The 19,583-nt window shown below is 51.7% G+C and overlaps 1 protein-coding gene across 1 annotated transcript in view; it reads left to right on the forward strand.

Moving 5' to 3' along the window:
- Greb1 (growth regulation by estrogen in breast cancer 1) overlaps positions 1-15,926 on the forward strand; it is a 62,036-nt gene extending 46,110 nt beyond the window's left edge. Inside the window, exons 22-32 of the mRNA XM_023702416.1 lie at positions 1,450-1,552; positions 3,640-3,798; positions 5,014-5,153; positions 6,791-6,952; positions 8,026-8,230; positions 8,431-8,605; positions 9,180-9,398; positions 10,547-10,682; positions 12,057-12,257; positions 13,798-13,936; positions 14,570-15,926. Of these exons, the coding sequence (XP_023558184.1) occupies positions 1,450-1,552; positions 3,640-3,798; positions 5,014-5,153; positions 6,791-6,952; positions 8,026-8,230; positions 8,431-8,605; positions 9,180-9,398; positions 10,547-10,682; positions 12,057-12,257; positions 13,798-13,936; positions 14,570-14,733 (1,803 nt within the window). The 3' untranslated portion in view covers positions 14,734-15,926. The remainder of the gene's footprint in view (positions 1-1,449; positions 1,553-3,639; positions 3,799-5,013; positions 5,154-6,790; positions 6,953-8,025; positions 8,231-8,430; positions 8,606-9,179; positions 9,399-10,546; positions 10,683-12,056; positions 12,258-13,797; positions 13,937-14,569) is intronic.
- Positions 15,927-19,583: the final 3,657 nt, after the last annotated feature.

The following is a 19,583-nucleotide window of genomic DNA, read 5'->3' on the forward strand; positions in this document are numbered from 1 at the left end:
ACTTTGTGTCTACTTTTGAAAAATGTTTCTTTTTCTTTTTTTTTTTGCGGAACCGGGGATTGAACTCAGGCCCTTGTGCTTGCCAGGGAAGCACTTATTCCACTGAGCCATCTCCCTGGCCCCTCTGTTTTCTTTTTTGAAGTTAGTATTTTTGTTTGCTGGGCTTTTTTTGCTTTTGTTTTTGGGGGATGGGGTCGGGGGAAGGGTCTACAGGGTATTCAGGGTCTCACTACTAGATTGGACTCAGACTTGTAGTGATCGGCCTGTTTACAGCCTCCCAAGAGCTGGGATTACAGATGTGCACCACCACACCCCATCTCAGTTGCCTTCTGAGTGCTCCCCGGGGGCAGGGCTAGTGGCGGGCCTGGGGATGGAACCCTGGCCCCTGTGCCTGCTTGCAGGTGCTTTAATCCACTGAGCTATTTGGTCGGCCCTGTTTGCCAGGCTTTGTTGAGCTCCTGCTGTGGAACAGTAGCTGGCTCAGGCCTGCAGCATGAGGTGCTGGGTGACTGGTGGCCGGGTGGAGCAGTGAGGTAACTGAGCAAACGGGACACACAGAGAGTCCATCGGCTGTGTGTAGGTGGGGAGCAGGGGCCTGTGCAACCCCAGAGGACAGAGAAGGATGGAGACAGCTGCTTTGTCCCTGGACTCAGGAGGGGAAGTAGGTTTCACCTGACTGTCTTCTGCAAGATCCCTTGAAGATTAAAGTTCTGTATGGTCAGTTCCTTTCATTGTGAAACAAACTTTCTTCAGCTTGTGAGAAAGCCTTTTCTAAGGCATGGCTGACATCTGGGCATGGTGGTGCGTATCTGTCATCCTGGCACTCTGGGAGGCTAAAGTGAGAGGGCAGTGAGTTCCAGCCCAGCCTGGGCAACTTAGCAAGATCCTGTCTGAAAATTAAAAAAAGGAAAGGGTTGGGGACACATTTCAGCATGAAGGCCCTGAGTTCCATTCCCAATGTTGCAAAAGCCATCAAAACCACTGCAGCAGCCCTGAGGAGGTAGCTCGGTGGCATAAGCGCCTGCCTAGCAAATGCAAGGTCCTGAGTTCAGTCCCCGCTACTGCAAACATGCTGGCCCCAGAGTCCTTGGTGTGCTGTGCCTGCCCTGAAACTGAGCATGGTAGCACACACCTGTAATCCCAGAACCGGGGAGGCTGATACAGGAGGATCACTGAGTCTGAACTGCATAGCAAGCCCCTGTATCAGATAGATAGATGGATGGATGGATGGATGGATGGATGGATGGATGGATAGATAGATAGATAGATAGATAGATAGATAGATAGATAGATAGATAGTAAAACCATCATGGCAGTGCAGGTGGGGCAGACTCGGGTGGCCAGGCCCCGGGCCTGCTGCTCTTGTGTCCCTGCCCCCGCCTGGGCTCCAGGCTAGCTCTCCAGGCACGACAAGAGGTGGCAGGAATCCCTCACGCAGTGTCTCTGCAGATCGGCAAGACGGGCGCCTACCTGCAGTTCCTCAGCAACCTGTCCAGGATGCTCCTGCGGCTGACGGAGGTGGACGTGTATGATGAGGAGGAGATCAACCCCGGTGAGCAAGTCACATGTGCGGTGGCTCCGGGGCTCTCCTGATTCCACCCGTGCCCCAGCGTCTGTCACTGTGCCTGTCACAGGCAGGAGGACATTCTCCTCCTGAAGGCCTTGCTGTACTTTCCCTCTGTCCTTTCTCTTGGTATCAGAGCTCAACCACGGAGGGCTTTGCGGGTGTAGGATTACTGGTGCTAAATAACTCATAACAGCTCGATGTTGGAGGCAGCCTATATGTCTGCCAGCAGATGAATGTGTAGAGAAAAAGTGGTGCTTACACACGGTGGAGTACTATTCTGCCATGAACAAGCAGAAACTTGAAGCATGTATAGCAAAGTGGATGCACCTTGAGACCGTAGTGTTAAGTGAAGCAAATCAGGCACACGAGATTTCTTTTAGGTGAGACAGTCAACGGAGAGCTAGAGTAGAATAAAAGATAGATCATAGGGGAAAGGAGATAGATCTTTGGAAAAAGGGAGGGAACCGAGAGATGGGGGCAGCAGGGCTGCAAAAGGAATGAAGTAGTGCTGTGTCCCGTGCCAGCTCCCCGCCCCGGGACTGTGATCCTTACATGCCACAACATGTCCAGTGAGATATTTTAACTGTTAGAAAGAGAAAAGTTAAAGCGGAAAGATTCTGGGTGGTCAGAGGAAGTGGCGCCTAGGCATTTCCTTCCTGGTCCTTCCCAGCCATCTGCCGTGTATAACGCACCACGTCTGTCTTCCTGCATCACCACAGAATGATGCTGTCCCTTTGTCCTGATGCTGAGACACACAGGTGCCCAGCAGGTGGTGGCCGAGCAGGCAGGGGACACGCAGGGGACACCTTGGGCCAAATGAGAAATAAACGGAAAGTGGGGCTCCCGTGCAGCTTAGCTCCTGAGTGGATGTCCCCGGCAAAGCCAGCCCTGCTTCTCCTTGTGGACTGTGTTCCTGTGAGACACAACCTCCAGTTGGTGAAGCGGACTGGGCAGAGCCTGCTGTCCTCACATGGTGGCCCTGGCCCTGGAGGTGTTCCATCGATGTGAGGCTGCTGATGGCTGAGTACAGAACCAGGGCCCTGCCCGCCTGCCCCTACCTCTGCTTGGCTTGGGTCTGCGGTCCCCATAGTGGCCAAGGTCACCAGGTTGCTGCAGGGCTGTCTCCATGCTTCTGGGAAGAGACCAGTACAGGGGCAGGATCGGAACCCACTTCAGCAGATACCCAGGCCCGCTTTAAAACATGCCATTGCCTCAACATTCTCTTGCAAAGTAGAGGTTGTGCAGAATGTTAGGAAGATTAAATGTGTACAGGAAGCACTGGGCCTCTGTCTAACACAGACACCTTCATCTCCATCCGCTTCCACTTCTCCTTTTTTCCAACACTGGGGATTGAGCCCGAGGCCCTCACACTGAGCAGCCTTCAGCCCCTTTTAAGATTTTTTATTTGGAGACAAGCTCTCACTAAGTCACCAACTTGCCTGGGCTTGGCTGGAACTTGAGGTTCTCCTGCCTCAGCCTTCTAGAGTGTTGGGATGACAGATGTGGGTTTCTGAGCATGTGCCCGAGTCATTGCACACTGACTTCTCGGTGCTTGTAGACAATGAGTTACATAATGCGCATTAAGTCACCTGAGCTGCACGACCTCACTGCCCCCATGCAGCCAGAACAGGTTCGCTGAGCACCTGCTGGGGACACTGGGGATGCTGGCACTGGTGGTGGGAGGTGGGGTTGGGGCTGCAAATGTTCGGGCAGTGGGTAGGAGGTAAATTGTCAAGGTCCCAGTGTGCTAGCCCTGTGGTCCCTGAGTGGTGGCGCTGGACAAGGTTCAGGCCCAGGGCTTGGGCAGGACCTGGGCAGAGCCGTGCCACTGTGTAGACAGAGCCCAGCCCATGCCCGCAGGGAAAGGCAGAGTTGTCCCCTGGAGGGCATGGTCACCTCACAGGCACAGCCTGCAGTTCAATGGGACCTTGCAGGAGTTCCTGAGGTACAGCAACCTTCCTGCCTCAGCCTCCCCAGGAAGCTAGGAGCAACTCTGCTCCTGTCTTATTCCTGACACAGTGAAACAGACCCTTCTCTCTCCCATGTTGCCTTTTGTCCCTGTCATTGCTCAGGCCCCCAGGAAGAACCCGAGTGGCATTATGCCCAGTTTAGTGATCCCTGGCCAGACCTGGAGCTGTTCCGGAAGATGCCCTTTGATTACATCATCCACGACCCCAAGTATGAGGACGCCAGTCTGATCTGTTCCCACCAGCAGGGTGTCAAGAGTAAAGGTCAGTCTGGACTCTGTTTTACCTGCTAAGTCACTAGGTTGCCCAGCTTTGGCTTCTTGAGATTCCCCTGCCTCAGCCCCTTAGAGTGCTGGGGTCACAGGCGCCCACTATGATGTCCAGCACATGGCACTTACTATATTAATAGAACTCGCTGGGCTTAGCTGTGTCTTTTTAATGATGAATCTGGTGGTGGTGACTGACGCAGCCACACTGGCTTCCAAACCCAGTGGGCACCTGTCCACAGGAGGAAGGAGCAACCATGACACCACTTTAGCACTTAGTGAGACCCTTTCTCAAAATGAAAAATAAAAGATCGGGGGAAGTTGTTCAGGGCCTGGGCTCAATACCCAGTACAGGAAAAACCACAAAACAATAACAGACCAACAAAAATCCCTTAATCTTTTTTTTTTAATGCATTTTTTTTTTTTTATTACAGGGTCTCACTGCACAAATCAGACTCGTAGTGATCCCTCGTGTTTTTTAGCTTCCCAAGTGTAGAGATTAGAAGTGGGCACCACCATGCCCAGTCTCAGTTGCCATTTCAGTGTGCCCTGGGGGTGGGCTGGCATGGGCACGCTGAGGATAGAACCCCAGGCCCCTGGGTCTGCCTAAACAGGCGCTTCAATCTGCTGAGCTATCTAGCCAGCCCTAAAATCCCATAATCTTACCAAACCACTGGAAGAAAAAAAAAATCAAGACAATTCATCAGCATTTCAGTATTTGCATATTAAGTCAGCACTCAATTTAAACTGGCATCTGGTAGGCCTGTAAGCAGGAAGTGTGATAGAAATATACGGGGATATTAACAAAATGTTATTACAGTAAAAAATGCATTGCTGTGAATCCCCTCCAAGGCCCCTCACTCGGCACCCACTCGTCCCGTCGTCCTTGCTGCTTCCTGCAGCAGCTCTAGAGTCCTCTTTCCTGAGGGTCTTCAGCTGCACTGTCCTGGCTGCCTCAAGATCTTGAATGGGTTAAAAATTTCCTTTTTGTGGTCACTGTGACTTTGGGGAGGAGCCGGAGGTCACAAGGTGCCAGCTTCCATGACTGAGGTGGTTCGGGACACGGGACACCGTGGTGTGGCTTCAGAGCTGCCTTTCTGTGGGGTGGTGCTTGGCAGCGGCAGTCACTGGAGCTTTGGCCACACTTGGTAGAGACGCGCAGGTGCGGGATGATGGCTTTGCCCCATGTTCTGTGACTCGGGCTTTTGTGCAGACAGAGGGAGCCGGAGGCCTGAGGACCCGCCCCCTCGGCGGCGGACGGCCCGCATGCGCCTGTCCAAGTACGCGGCACACAGCGCCTATCACCACTGCGAGCAGTGCCAGCACTACCTGGGCTCCCGCCTCCACTGCCAGGTAGGCCTGGGCTTAACCCACCTGGCGGCCCACGGTGACTGTCTCCTGGGCGAGACAGCGGGTTCCTGCGCGTCCCCAACACCCTCTCTTCAGCATCTCGTTGCTGGTTTCCTCGTTGTCAGCTCCTAGCAGTTCCGGATGTCAGCTTGGTGCTGTGGGTGCACACTTCCTGTGCTTGTGTCCCAGGCCTCAGGGACGGAGACATGGGCGTGGACAGCATCCTCAGGGCTCAGTCTGGGAAGGAGACCTACACTGAGCAAGATTCAGAACACAGGGACCCCTGGGCTGAGCGTTAGAAAGTACAGCACTAAAGGGAGGAATTTGCACTACTGAGCACCTGTTGTGTGCTCCAGAGGCCTAGCTGCTTTTCCTGTCAGTCCTTCCCATGTTCTTTGTTCTTTTTTATGTATTTGTTACAGGGTCTCACTATGCAACTTGGACTCCTAGTGATCCTCCTGTTTTCAGCCTCCCCAGAGCTGGGATTACAGGTGTGCACCTGGTTTCAGTGGCTAGTTCAGTGTGCCTGGGGGGCGGGGCCAGCCCAGCACGTGGTGCCAGGGATTAAATCCTAGTCCCTGCATTTGCTGCTGAGCTATCTTGCCGGCCCTCCCTCGATCTTCTGTGATAGAAAGTATTTGTTCCAGCCAGGCATGGTGGCACACACCTGTCATCCCAGCCCTCTGTGAGGCTGAGGCAAGAGGATCTCAAGTTCAAGCCCAGCGTGGACAACTTAGTGACTTAGTGAGATGTGGTCTCAAAATTAAAAAAAAAAATTTGCTTAAAGTCCTGAGAATGTCACTCTATGTGATGACTCCAGTATCAATCTGTAGTACCAGAAAAAGGAAAGAAGAGAGGAAAAGAAAGAAGTTCATATGTCCTGGACTGACACAAGAGGCTAAGGGGCCCAGCCCAGGGCTCCAGCTATCTCTGATTTGTGCTCAGGATGAACCAGCTGGGAAGCTGCCCCTCCTGGTTTGCTCCTTCGCACCAGAACCTCCTCATCCTCATCCGAACATCTGAAATCCACCCTGACTGATGCTCAGACCTTTCAGGGGTCAGAGAAGGGCTGCTCACACGGCAGAGCCTCTGCACACATCCAGGTCCCATACCCCCCAGATCTGAACACTTCTGGTCCAAGTACTGTTGGGGGAGGGGGCTTCACCACCCTGGTGGGGCTGAGAGCAGGCTGCTAGGTCCAGCCAGGGAAGCTGTCCTGGGCCCGAGTGGGAGAGGAGAAGGGCCAGTGAGTGGCCGAAAGGGGTGCGGCTCTGTGTCCACTGAGCTGAGCCTTAGCTCTTCAAATGGGGCTGCTGAATCACAGGTGTGTGTGGGTCTCCGTCACACCGCACCCTTGGCTCCTCTGGGAAGACCCTGGGGGCTAGCACACGTGGGCGCTGCATTGCTGGGGTAGGCATGCACCGTGCATGGTGGCGGTCCAGGTCATAGCCAGACAGCAGCAGATCTGTTGGCAGAAGTGACAGGTGGGCTATGTGTGCCCAGGAGGCAGGACGGGACCAGTCTGCTGCCGTGTGTGACCTGGGCGTCCGTGACCTGAGCGTGGTCCCGGTCTCCTGGCCCCGGGATCTTGGGGCTGGCCACGGCGTCTGGTGACGGCTGTGTCCTCTCCCTCGCCCCAGCTCTATGAGTCCACCCTGCACGCCTTTGCCTTCTCTTACTCCATGCTAGGAGAGGAGATCCAGCTGCACTTCATCATCCCCAAGTCGAAGGAGCACCACTTCGTGTTCAGTCAGCCGGGGGGCCAGCTGGAGAGCATGCGCCTGCCCCTGGTCACTGACACGGTAGGTGGTGGGTGTGCAGGTGGGTGGCCTTGGGGGCTATGGGATGGGGGCACGAGGGCCGTGAGAACCTTGCCCGTACTCAAGCCTCAGTTTCCTCACCTATAAGGCTGTGTGTGTGTGTGTGTGTGTGTGTGTGTGTGGTACTGAGAATGGAATGGAGATTGTATAGAGCTACATCCCCAGCCATTTTTACTTTTTGACTTTAGACAAGGTCTCCCTAAGTCACTAAGTTGCTGAGAGCTGGGAGGCCGAGGCAGAAGGATTTCAGTTCAAGCCCAGCCTGGGCACCTTAGCAACTTGGTGACACCTTGTCTCAAAAAAGGCGAGGGGTGCAGCTCAGCACAAAGGCTCTGTGTTCCATCCCCAGCACCAAACAAGTAAACTCAAAAGTAAGCCACCTCAGCTGGGTCAGGGTGCAGTGGCTGTGTGAGTGCAACACAGAGGGCATGTCTGCCCAAAGCCTCGTGACCAGAACAGGCTAGCAGGAGTGACAGGACTTTGGGGCAGCTGAGCCAAGCCTCTTCCTGAGGGCCGCCAGGGTGACGACGTCTCCTCACAACTCCCAACTGTGTGTGTGAACAGACGTGTGTGAGGGATTCGAGTCGGCCCCCTTCCAGCATGCGCAGGGCCTGCATGCCCAGGTTAATGCCAGCCCCATGTCCTGGCTTCTAGCACGAAGGCCAGTGGATGCGGCCTGGGGAAGGCGCCTATCTGTCTGGGCAGGGTCTGGTGGGGCAGTTCCTCTGGGCTGGGTTAGCTCATGTTGTCACTTCGGCTGGCCCTAGTCCCAGCCTACATCCCTGCGAGTCACATTCAGGGGACAGCTCTGCATCATGCATGCTCAGGGCCAGCAGGGCTCATTTCTCCTGCATTCTATTAGCCAGGTCCACTCCTAAGTCCCCTGTAAAGTAGGCCCCAGCTTTCATGTGAGACCCTGCAAAACTGCATCTCAGAGGTGGGGACTATCAGTCCACACCCCTGCAAAGCAAAGCAAAACAAAACAGAGCAGCCCCAGCAGAGAGGGGAGTAGCGGCAACCCTGCCGACCAGCCCTTCTTAATCTCCACTTTGCAGAGTCAGGAGTATATAAAAAGCCCAACCTTCACGCCGACGACCGGCCGGCATGAGCACGGGCTCTTTAACCTGTACCACGCCATGGATGGTGCCAGCCACCTGCATGTGCTGGTGGTGAAGGAGTACGAGATGGCCATCTACAAGAAGTACTGGCCCAACCATATTATGCTGGTCCTGCCCAGCATCTTCAACAGCGCCGGAGTTGGTAGGTGGCGTGGTGACCGGCCCGACTCACATTCTCCATTGGTAGTGGAGGACAGGCGTATGGACACCCTGGAGAGGGTGCTGCCTCAGCCCTGCGGGTCAAGGAAGCCAGATTCATATGCAGCCTAAGCACTGGCCTGCCTGGCTGGCACTTTGTGCTGAGCTGTGCAGACCACTGAGGCAGACACCTCGGCCTTCCAGGTGCTGCCCACTTCCTCATCAAGGAGCTGTCCTACCACAACCTGGAGCTGGAGCGCAGCCGGCAGGAGGAGCTGGGCATCAAGCCGCAGGACATCTGGCCCTTCATTGTCATCGCTGATGACTCCTGTGTGATGTGGAATGTGGTGGATGTGGACTGCTCCGGGGAGCGCAGCCGGTGAGGGGCTGGGCAGGCGCTGCCTCAGACTTCAGGGCCCTGGAATCCCAGCACCCCGGGAAGCTAAGGCAGGAGAATTGCGAGATTGAGCCCAACCTTTTGTAGGAACCTGTCTCAATAAAAAAGAAGGAAAAAGGGCTGGGGATGCAGCTCAGCGCCAGGCCCCAGGTTCAGGGCTGAAGACTGCAAATAAATGTATACATACATGGGGAGGAAGCAAGCCCATGTTCCAAGCCCAGCCTTTAATTAATTATTTTATTAATTTATTTTTGAGACAGGATCTCACTGTGTAGTCCGGGCTGACCTTGAGCTCATGGAAATCCTCCTGCCTCAGCCTCCCTGGTATCAGGGTTACAGGCGTATGCCACCGTGCATGGCAGGATGTGAACATGTTTTGCCCAAAGAAATGCTGGCTGAGGTGCAGCCTGCAACATTCACTTTGGGGTCTGTGCCCCCACCTGGGGTGGCAGGCGGGGTTCTGTGCACGGTGGGGCCCGGGGAGCCTGGGGAGCCCGGGAAGGTGGTGCTGCAGGCTGCTGCAGCTCAGGCCCATGAGCCTCCGTCCCATGGGCAGGGAGTTCTCGTGGTCAGAGCGGAACGTGTCGCTGAAGCACATCATGCAGCACATCGAGGCCTCGCCCAACATCACCCACTACGCGCTCATCGGCCTGCGCAAGTGGGGCAGCAGGACGCGTGGCTGCGATGTGCGTGAGCCCTTCTCACGCTGCCACGTGCATGACTTTGTTATCCTGAACGTGGACCTCACGCAGAACGTGCAGTACAACCAGAACCGGTGAGCCATGCGAGTGCCCCTGAGGGGCTGTTGTGAGAGTCGCTCAGCTACACCCTGGCCCCCGTGTCTAGGGAAGGTCTCTGCGAGGTGTTGTTGAAATATGTGACAAAGGTTTAGATTTTGTGTGTGTTTTTTTTTTTTTTTTTTTTGCGGGGATTGAACTCAGGCCCTTCCACTTGCGCAGGAAGCGCTTATTCCACTGAGCCATCTCCCCAGCCCCCAAAGGTTTAGATTTTAAAAACGTGTTCCAGTGAGAGCCTCGTCACCGCGAGTCCCCGCACGGTCCTCCCCTCGCCTGGAGCCTGCTCGCCCTGCTTGCCCCGCCGCCTCAGCATGTCTGCAGCAGCTCCAGGCTCCTCTTTCCTGAGGACTGTCCTGGCTGCCTCGGTGTCCTGATGGGGTTCGAAATGTCTCCCTCTCGTGGTTGTTTTGACTTTGGGGAAGTCACAGTCACACCGTGCCAGACCTGGTGGCTGGGGAGGAGGAGGAGGAGGAGGAGGGCACACCGTTGTATGCTTACCAGCTGCCTTTCTGTTGGTGCTGGGCAGCAGCAGTCACGGTATGGTTCTGTCACTCCTGTCTGTGCCAGGTGGCGGGCACAGGCCCTGACGGCAATGTACATTGTCAGCTTGGGAGCTAGACTGATGGCCTCACAGCACCTGGGCTCCACACGCAGGGTCTTTGCTGTGTGGGCAGTGGCGTCCTCGCTCAGCTCCTTGACCTTGGCTATTACAGAGGCCAGGACTGGGCTGCAGGCCAGTGGGAGAGGGCTTGCTGGGCACGCAAGAGGCCATAGCTTCATCCCCAGTACTGTAAAAAAGAAAAAAGCAAAAAAGAATCCACAGTTTTATTCTAAGACTTCTGCATTTTTTTTTTTTTTTTTAACAAATGGAATGGTCAAAGGGTATGTTGGTGCATACTTAAAATCCAGCAGCTACAAAGCTGAGACAGGAGGGGCTCTGTGAGTTTGAGGCCCTCCAGCCCGGGCTCTATAGTGAGTTCAAGGCCAGCCTGGACTGCATAGTAAGACCCTGTCTCAAAAAACAAAACAACCAAAAAATGGGATGATGTCTGGTTTCACACATTGTGCTGGGGACAGCCAGGCACGCTGTGCTGGGCTCTGTCCCATGGCCCCTTCTGATCGGCAGGTTCACATGTGATGACGTGGATTTTAACCTGCGTGTGCACAGCGCTGGCCTCTTGCTCTGCCGCTTCAACCGCTTCCGAGTGATGAAGAAGCAGATTGCAGTGGGCGGCCAGCGCGCCTTCCACATCACATCCAAGGTGAGCAGGAGCAGGGCGAGGTGGGCACAGCCCCTGGCAGGGGCAGCCAGGGTAGGACATCAGCTGCTTTGGACACTGGATACTTGGCCCAACCCTGACTTTCTGGTCCCCTCCAGCACTTGCATAATGACCTGCTTGCCTGGTCAGGCCTGGGTACAGATGTAGCTGCCTCATAGATGGCTTGAAGCTTCCTCCAGGAATAATGCCTGTCCTGGAAATGGGCAGGACCTTCAAGCCCAAGATGGGAGCTGGCCATGGGGTTGCACACCTATGATCCCAGCACTCTAGGCGGTTGAGGCAAGGGATCCCTAGTTGGAGCCCAGCCCAGAGCTTAATAACTTAGTGACTTATCAAGACCCTGTGTCAGGGCTGGGGAGATGGCTCGGTGGAATAAGTGCTTCCCTGACAAGCGCTAAGGGTCTGAGTTCAATCCCCAGTTCTGCCAAAGAAAGAAAAAAAGAAAAAAAACCCTGTCTCAAAAAGAACAAAAGGAGAAAGGGCTGAGAAAGTAGCTCACTGTGAATCTGGGTTCAATACCCAGTACTGCAAATAAAATAGAATCAAACCAAACCCCAAACAAAAACCAGGAAACAAAATATGAGGCTGGTCTTACAGCAGAATTGGGAGTTACTACATTCAATTCCTGGCTACCCTCCCTGCTGAGAATCTTTACAGTTCAATTGTGTTAGATGTGTGCTTTAATTTAGAGAAACTTGAGGTTTTTCCCATTTTAAGTCTTTCTACCAAAGAGCCTGACTTGCTTTTTTTTTTCTGACTTGCTTTTAAAACTAATATTTTTCATATTCTTCAGTATCATTTAAACCTGTTAGCTCTGTTTTCTTTTTTTTTTTTTTTTTTTTTTTTTTTTTTTTTTTTTTTTTTTAGACAAGGTCTTTCTAAGATGCACAGTCCTCTTGCCTTAGTCCCCTGAGGGCTGGGATTACTGGTGTGTGCTAGCACTCCTGGCTCAAAACCTAATTTTTCTTTCTTTCTTTTTTTTGTATTTTAGGGAAGGATCTACAGGGTGTTTAGGGCCTTACTACCAGACTTATAGTGATCCACCTGTTTATAGCCTCCCAAGAGCTGGGATTACAGGTGTGCACCACCATGCCCAGTCTCAATTGCTGTCTCAGTGCACCCGGGGGCAGAGCCGGCATGGCTGGCCCGGGGATTGAACCCCTAGCCACTGTGCCTGCTTGCAGGCGCTTTAATCCGCTGAGCTATTTGGCCGGCCCTCTAACTTTTCTTAATGAAGAACTTTAGTTTTGAAGTGTGCTGTGGTGGTTGACTCTGGAATTTCACCCTGCCTTTCTTTTGGCCGCCAAGCCCTGGGACAAGCAGTGGCCTGATGTCTGTTCCCCACACCCCCCACAGGTGTCTGACAGCTCTGCGGCTGTTGTGCCAGCCCAGTACATCTGTGCCCCGGACAGCAAGCACACATTCCTCGCGGCACCAGCCCAGCTCCTGCTGGAGAAATTCCTCCAGCACCATAGCCACCGCTTCTTCCCACTGTCCCTGAAGAACCACAGCCACCCTGTGCTCTCTGTGGACTGCTACCTTAACCTGGGGCCTCAGGTAACCTGGCACAGGATGCTCTGCAGAGGGGCCCCCAGGACAACGCACTCTGTTTTATAGCTGCAGCATCCCTCGGTATCCATGGAGACTGGTCCCAGGACCCCCTGGGTACCAACACCTTCTTCTCAGGCCTTTAGTGTCACAGAATATAAAGTTCGCTGCTAATGTTTGCACCTATGATCAGCTGTCTGGGCCAGGCAGCTTAGTGGTATAGTGCCTCTCTGGCAAGTGTAAGGTCCTGAGTTGGATCCCTGGTACCACTAAACAGATAGATATAAAGATAGATAGATGATAGATAGATAGATAGATAGATAGATAGATAGATAGATAAAATAAATTCTGGCTCGCTTATCCTGCACCACGCAGTTATGTTTCAGATATGTTTATGAGTCTAGAAGTATGATGGATACAGAGGACTGGCTCTACCCAATGCCTGTCTTGGAGTTTATCCCACTTGATGGTTGGCAGTGGAGGCTGAGAGAGCTGAGCTGCTTTTATCCAAACAATATGTTAGGAATCAAATCCAAATTAGATGCCTAGACATTTTTGGTTCTTAAAGGAATTCGTGAGTATGAGGTATGATTGGAAAATAGGGTGAATGTTTAAATTCTTAAAAACACTGCATTACGGAGCCGGGGAGATGGCTCAGTGGAATAAGTGCTTCCCCGGCAAGCACAAGGGCCTGAGTTCAATCCCCGGTTCTGCAAAACAAAAGAAAACAAAACAAAAAAACAAACAAAAAAACCCAACAACAACAAAAAACCCACTGCATTAAAAGACCTAATGCTATGAATCCCACTTAAAATCCTCCTCTTGCTTTGAGCATGCTCATCCCACCCTCTTTGCTGCTTTCTGCAGCAGCTCTGGGGTGTTCTTTCCTCAGTGTCTTTAACTGTACATCCTGGCTACCTCCATGTCCTTTCTTGGTCACTGTGACTTAGGGGAAGAGCCAGAAGTTGTGTGGTGCCTGATCTGGTGATTAAGCTGGATGAGAACACAGTGTCACATGTTTATCAGCTGCCTTTCTGCGGGGCAGCACGTGGCAGCAGCATTCGGTGTGTTTGTGATCACAGCTGGTAAAGACACTGACAGAAGAGGACTCCAGAGCTGCTGCAGAAAGTGGCAAGGACGATGGGATGAGCATATGGGAAGTGAATGGAAGGAGTCTGAGGAGGATTCATAATAGCACGTGTTAATATGATACATTTTGGGCCGGGGAGATGGCTCAGTGGAATAAGTGCTTCCGTGGCAAGCTCAAGGACCTGAGTTCGATCCCCAGTTCCACCAAAAAAATAAAATAAAATAAATATGATACATTTTTAAAGAATTTAAACATTCATGTGTCCGTTCATCACACCTCACAGCTAATCTGGAGTGGCCTCTGGCACTGGCTTTTAGGATGCAGATTTAGAAACAGCATGCACGTACCTCCTGCCAGTCTATGTGCCGCTGAGCAGCTGGCTTCTGCTCGCTGTAGACACCAGAGGTAGCGCTGCTGACTCCTTGCAGACAGTGACGGCCTCGGGTTCCTCTTCCGCAGATCTCTGTCTGCTACGTGAGCTCCCGGCCACACTCCATGAATGTGAGCTGCTCCAACCTGACGTTCAGTGGGCTCCTGCTGTACCTGTGCGACTCCTTCGTGGGGGCTGGCTTTCTGAAACAGTTCCACTTCCTACAAGGTAACCGTCTGTGCCTGGACCTTACCTGGAATGGCCATTGTCACCTGTCCTCTCTGAGACAGCACCTTCTCCTCCTAAGCCTTGTTTGCCAGTGGGTAAACTGAGGCTCAGAGAGAGGATATGACTGGAACCATTAGGGAAACGAGCAGCCACCCAGGGCTGGACCTTGGCCTTACACCCCTCGAGTTAAGGAAGGCAACCTGTCTGCTTTCTTGTAGGCAAGTGGCAGTATCCTCACCTTCCACTTTCCTTTTCCACCCAAACCCTTTGCATCCATGCCCGGGTCTCCTGAGAGGCCCTTCCTGGCCCGAGGTCCTGCAGTCTCCTTTGTCGTCTCTCCAGCTTTTCTCCTCTTTCTGGTAGAGAGGTTGATAGTCTACCTGTCATTAGAAAATGATTGCCAATCCTGCTCAAATCTGCTGACCCTCCCCTGCCCTTAGTTGACCTTTACCCTGACCTACCTCTCCAGAGAGTATTTCGGGAGTGGCCACGGTGGCATATACCTGTCATGCCAGCACTCAGGAACCTGAGGCAGGAGGACTGCCGTGACTTTCAGGCCGGCCTGGGCTGCGTAGTGAGACTGGTTCTCAGAAACACAGCTCTCCTCACGCCCCTGCCCTCCTTGCCACCCAGGTGCCACGCTGTGCGTGATCTGTCAGGACCGGAACTCACTCCGTCAGACGGTTGTGCGCCTGGAGCTGGAGGATGAGTGGCAGTTCCGGCTGCGGGATGAGTTCCAGACGGCCAATGCCAAGGAGGATCGGCCCCTCTTCTTCCTGACGGGCCGGCACATCTGAGCAAGGTGTCACGTCTCTCGTGGGGCTGGAGGTCCTGGGCCTGGGCATTAGGACAGCGATGGGCCCAAGCCACCACTGTACCACGTGGTGGGACAGGTCCCAGCCCTGTGTCCCCAGCAAGTGGCCCAAGAGCCAGGAGGATGTGTCCCTGGGTGGGGGACCCAGTCCCCCCCCTGGGCCAGGCTCCATGGCCCTACACTGTTCAGAAGCAGTTTGACAGAGTTTGGCTTGCCATGGCCATGCGTGTGCTTCCCAGGACAGACTCACAATCTCGGAGCGGCGGAAGGAGCCGCTGCCTCTTGGTTGCTGCACGGATGCCAGTGGCCAGGCTTCCCTGTGACTCCCACAGAGCAACACTCCAAAGGCACAGTTCACCTGGAGAGGCCGGAGACAGGAGAGGATTGTTCAATAAGGATTACTGCACCGCTCACAGGTCGCTCTTTTAGGAGCATGCCCCAGACAGCACTCGGAGTGAGGTACAGCAGCAGCGCAGATAGGAGTCCACCAGCTTGCACAGGGCGGGTGCCCCGCCCCTCAGCAAGGGTGCTGAGAAAAGCTTTAAAATATGGTTCACAAGGTTGACCTGAAATTTGCCTTACAAAGGGAAAAAAGAGCCAAATTTCTTAGTGGAAAAAAGAAAAACAGTAAAAACTACCAAAGTGACATGCAGTGTGAAGAGCTGGACCGGTCCCTCTGCTCTGTGAAGCCCCGCACAGGTCTGCCGCAAGCAGCAGGCTCCTCACATGTGGGAGCCGGTTTGTGCCCCGCGCATTGGAGCGCCACCTGCTGGCTTGGCGCATATGCGGACCAGGACGAGGCCATTTGAAAGGCCAGAAAGGAACAGAGAAGCCAGGAAGATCCAGAAGAACAATTCCAACCCCAGCTCTAGGCTCTCTGTCCGGATCTTTCTAGCCACCACACTCTGCTGGAGCTGGCCCATAGCGGAGGGAAAAGCTTGAAGATGTTTAAGAATGGATCAGCTAAATGCATCATTCCAGGCCCTCCTTAGACTTTGGTAAGCACTGTAGACACGATGCAAGCAGAAACTTCATAAATGATGCCAAAGAATGCCCGTCTTTCCCTCCCCCAGGAAGAAAGTAAAGTGACACGTATAAAAGTTTTAGATCAGTGTTTATGAAATGATCCCTTTGTGTATGCTGTTATTCTTATTATGGAATAAAAACTGACCTTTAAATTTATCTTTTGTACATAGAAGTTCCTTTGTCATTTTTGCATTTTATTAGTGAATTTAAACACTCCAACTAATACTCTTGTGATTGTGTATTCCAGTCTTATAAATAAAAATTAAGCCTTACATATTTCTCCTTGGTAGGTATTCAAGGACAAGGACATCTTTTTTTCATTTTTAATGTATTTGGTTCTTGCAGGGTCTCACTATGCAGCTTGGACTCATAGTGATCCTCCTGTTTTCAGCCTTCCCAGAGCTGGGATTATAGGCGTACACCACTATGCCCAGACTCTGTGGCCAGCTCAGCCTATCTAGTAGATGGGGCTGGCATGGCATGTGGTGTCAGGGATAGAACCGCAGTCCCTGCACTTGCCTACACTTGCCTAAATAGGTGCTTTAGTCCACTGAGCTATCTTGCTGGGCCCAAGCAATGTGAGAGAAAATGGGATGGCTGGATCTCTGTGAGCCACCAGCTTAAGTCTAGCATAACAGAAAGGAAGACTGGAAAGGAAATACAAATGAAGGTGTACTACAGTGACCCATGCACACCTATGTTTTTAGCAGCATGACTCATAATAGCTACACCATGGAAGCAGCCTGAATATCCACCAACAGATGCGTGGATAAAGAAAATGTGGTATGCATATACAATGGAGTACTACTCAGTCATAAAGAAGGATAACTTGAGTCGTAGCAAAATGGATGTATCTTTGTTTTTATTTTTTGGGACAGGGTTTTTCTATGTACTTCAGACTGGCCTTGAACTCATGCAATCTTTCTGCCTTAGCCTCCCAAGTGCTAGGCTTACAAGTGTCCACTACTATGCCTGGCAAAATGGATTAGACCATAATGATAAGCTAAATAAATAAGACCCAGGAGATTGAATATTGCATAGTTTTTCTAACATGAGAGACTGAAAGTGTAAATGACTTAAAGAGAAAAATAAAAAAGGAAATAGCAGGACACAGGGAAGTAGGGACTGTGGAGACTGCAAGGATTGGGAAGGAAAAGGAGTAGAGACTAAGGTTTGACGTGATTGAATTTCCCAAATGTGACTGCAGTTATTACCTGTTGCAGACATATGCTCATGCAAAAATTATGCTGAGAAATTCCTGAAGGTAAAGGGATAGAAAGAATGGGAGCTGGGGAGAGATGTATGCAGGAGCCACTGCCCACAGCGAGCAGAGAAGGGACCCCGGGGAACGCGGCCCATGGGCTGCAGCACCAGGAGAAGGCGCTGGGGCCAGGGTGGCTGTCAGGGTGAGGGTGACAGAAGCGGCCACTTGGCCACAGCTAAGATTGAGACAGTGCAGGAGCCCTGCAGGAGAACACATGGGGCGGACCTGTGTGCAGACAACTGCTCGACATTACTCCCATGCTACGTCTTGCCCTGTGGATGGTGGACAAAATAAGTAAACAGGAACTCCCCTGGCTAGAAATGAAAACACAGGAAAAACTCGAGAAATATAGGAAACATCATCTGTCAGAGAAAGGAGGTAATTTTTGTGAAGAAAAAGATGCAACAAATTCCTACGATAGAAATGTAATTGACATCAGAAGGAAGCGAAATAATGTATGTGAAAATATAAGGATTGATGATGTTTGGGAAATTAAAAACCTCAGTAGGCATGTGTCTTAGTCACTTTCTCCATGCTATCATACCCAACATCCACAGCTTAAAGGAGGAGATGTTTTGTCTCAGTTACTCTTCTCTCACTGCTGGGACAAATGACATGCAAAATAAAGGAATGAAAGGTTTATTTAGCTCACAGTTAGTGGAGGTTTCAGTCCATACTCAGCTGGCTGTAAGGCACAGCAGCACATGGCAGAGGGCAATAGTTCATGTTAGTGGCAAAAAGCAAGAGAGCAAAGGGAGTGGCAGCAGCTCAGTGAGTTAGCTCGCCTCTCTGCCTGACTCACATGGTAAGGCAGAGTATCTGTCCCAGAGCACTCACACCTATAATCATGGCATTGGATCCAGAGTCAATCACAAACTCCAGAAACCGTCCCATGACTGCATGAGGCTTTGGGGGGACACCTGGACACGTTTCTTTTGGGTCATGATTTTAGTCCATAGCTGGCTACTTCAAAACAGGATGGCATGGTGGAAGGGTCTGGAGGAGGAAAGATGCTCAAGGAATGGGGATCTGAAGCAGCAAGAGAGGAACAGGAGAGGAGATGGATCTTTCCAGGCCCCGCCCCCAGGACCACCCCTTCAGACCAGGCCCTGCCTCCTAATGGCAAGGTAGCGCTAAGCCCCCATTGACCAGTAGCTTCCAGAGGCCCCACCTTTGCATGTTGAGGCTTTGGGGGACACGCATAAATCATAAGAGTGAGGTAGCCAACAGCAGAGCAGAGAGCTAGAAAGTAGGGTTCAGGATCTGGGGTGACAGCAGCAGAAAAGAGGCTTATGATCGCTGCTAAGCCCTAATTGCTTCCCTCACTTGGTGGTGTCATCCCTGGAGGTAGCTTCAAGACCATCTGGATGTCTTCCTGGCAAGTGCTCCCTGGATGGATCCCTTCTCCCTCTGCTTGGGTCCTCACTACTCAAAGGACATCTCCTCAATGGTGCTATCCCAGAATGAGCACCTGCTCACATAGGACACCAGTTAGGATTTACGAACCTGCCTACTGAGGTTTGCTAATTAGGATTTGTGGGTTTTTGTCTTCCCTCATGAAAGTAGGAATTTTGTAAGACATATTCATTGCTGTAACCTCAGAGCCCTGAAAATGCCCAGTATGTGGTAGATGCTCAATAAGTGCCCATGGAGTAGGTCAGCGTTCTGTCATTGTGATCAAATACCTGAATATAACAAGTTAAAGGAGGAAAAGACCTATGTTGGCTCATGGGTTCAGAAGGCCCAGACCACGGCTGGATATTTCCATTGCTGTGGGCAGGAACACCACGGTTGTAGAGGAGGAAAGCTGTTTATTTCACAGAAGGCAGTAAGGGGGTGGGGGTGGGAGTAGAACCTTGGCTACCTAGAGGCTGGGGCTGAGGACAAGACAGTCTTTGAAGCCATACCCCTTCAGTAACCTGCTTCACCCATTTAGCCTCCACCTCCTATGCTTCCATCAAGGGCCAAGAATGCCACCAAATTATGAATGCCAAGGGATTAACTCACCAATCACCTTCCGAAATCCCCATTTCTGAACACATGAGCCTTGCAGGGGACATTTTAAATCCAAACCAAAGCAGAGTGAAGGAATTCCCAAGTCAACAGTAACCAACTGGAAAGTGTAATGAATAGAAAATCCCTAATCACCAGATCAACAAAATCCACAAGATAGCTAATATGAAGCCTACCACAAATTTGTAAGAGCTCTGTGAAGACAGTTATTAAAATTTTGTACAGGAAACAAAGGGTATAAGTAAAGACAGAGAAAACTGTATCTAGTGGAAAAGTTCCATATTAAACACTCAACTCTCCCCACATCTTCCCAGCTTATCCTATAATTTCTTTTTTTTTTCAAAAAACAAAGTTTTTATTTGCATAATATGTTCATAAAATAAGAATTATAAAAAATGGATCTGAACAATTTATTACTAGAAAAGGCATCCCATGTCTCAATAGCAAGTCATTATACTGTAACAATCCCTTATGCAAAATTATGCAAAGATGTCTAGAGGAGACTTTGAAGATCACAGTACACTTGTACA

The sequence above is a fragment of the Octodon degus genome, unplaced genomic scaffold (genome assembly GCF_000260255.1).
Source record: "Octodon degus isolate 3935 unplaced genomic scaffold, OctDeg1.0 scaffold00151, whole genome shotgun sequence".
Lineage (NCBI taxonomy): Eukaryota > Metazoa > Chordata > Mammalia > Rodentia > Octodontidae > Octodon > Octodon degus.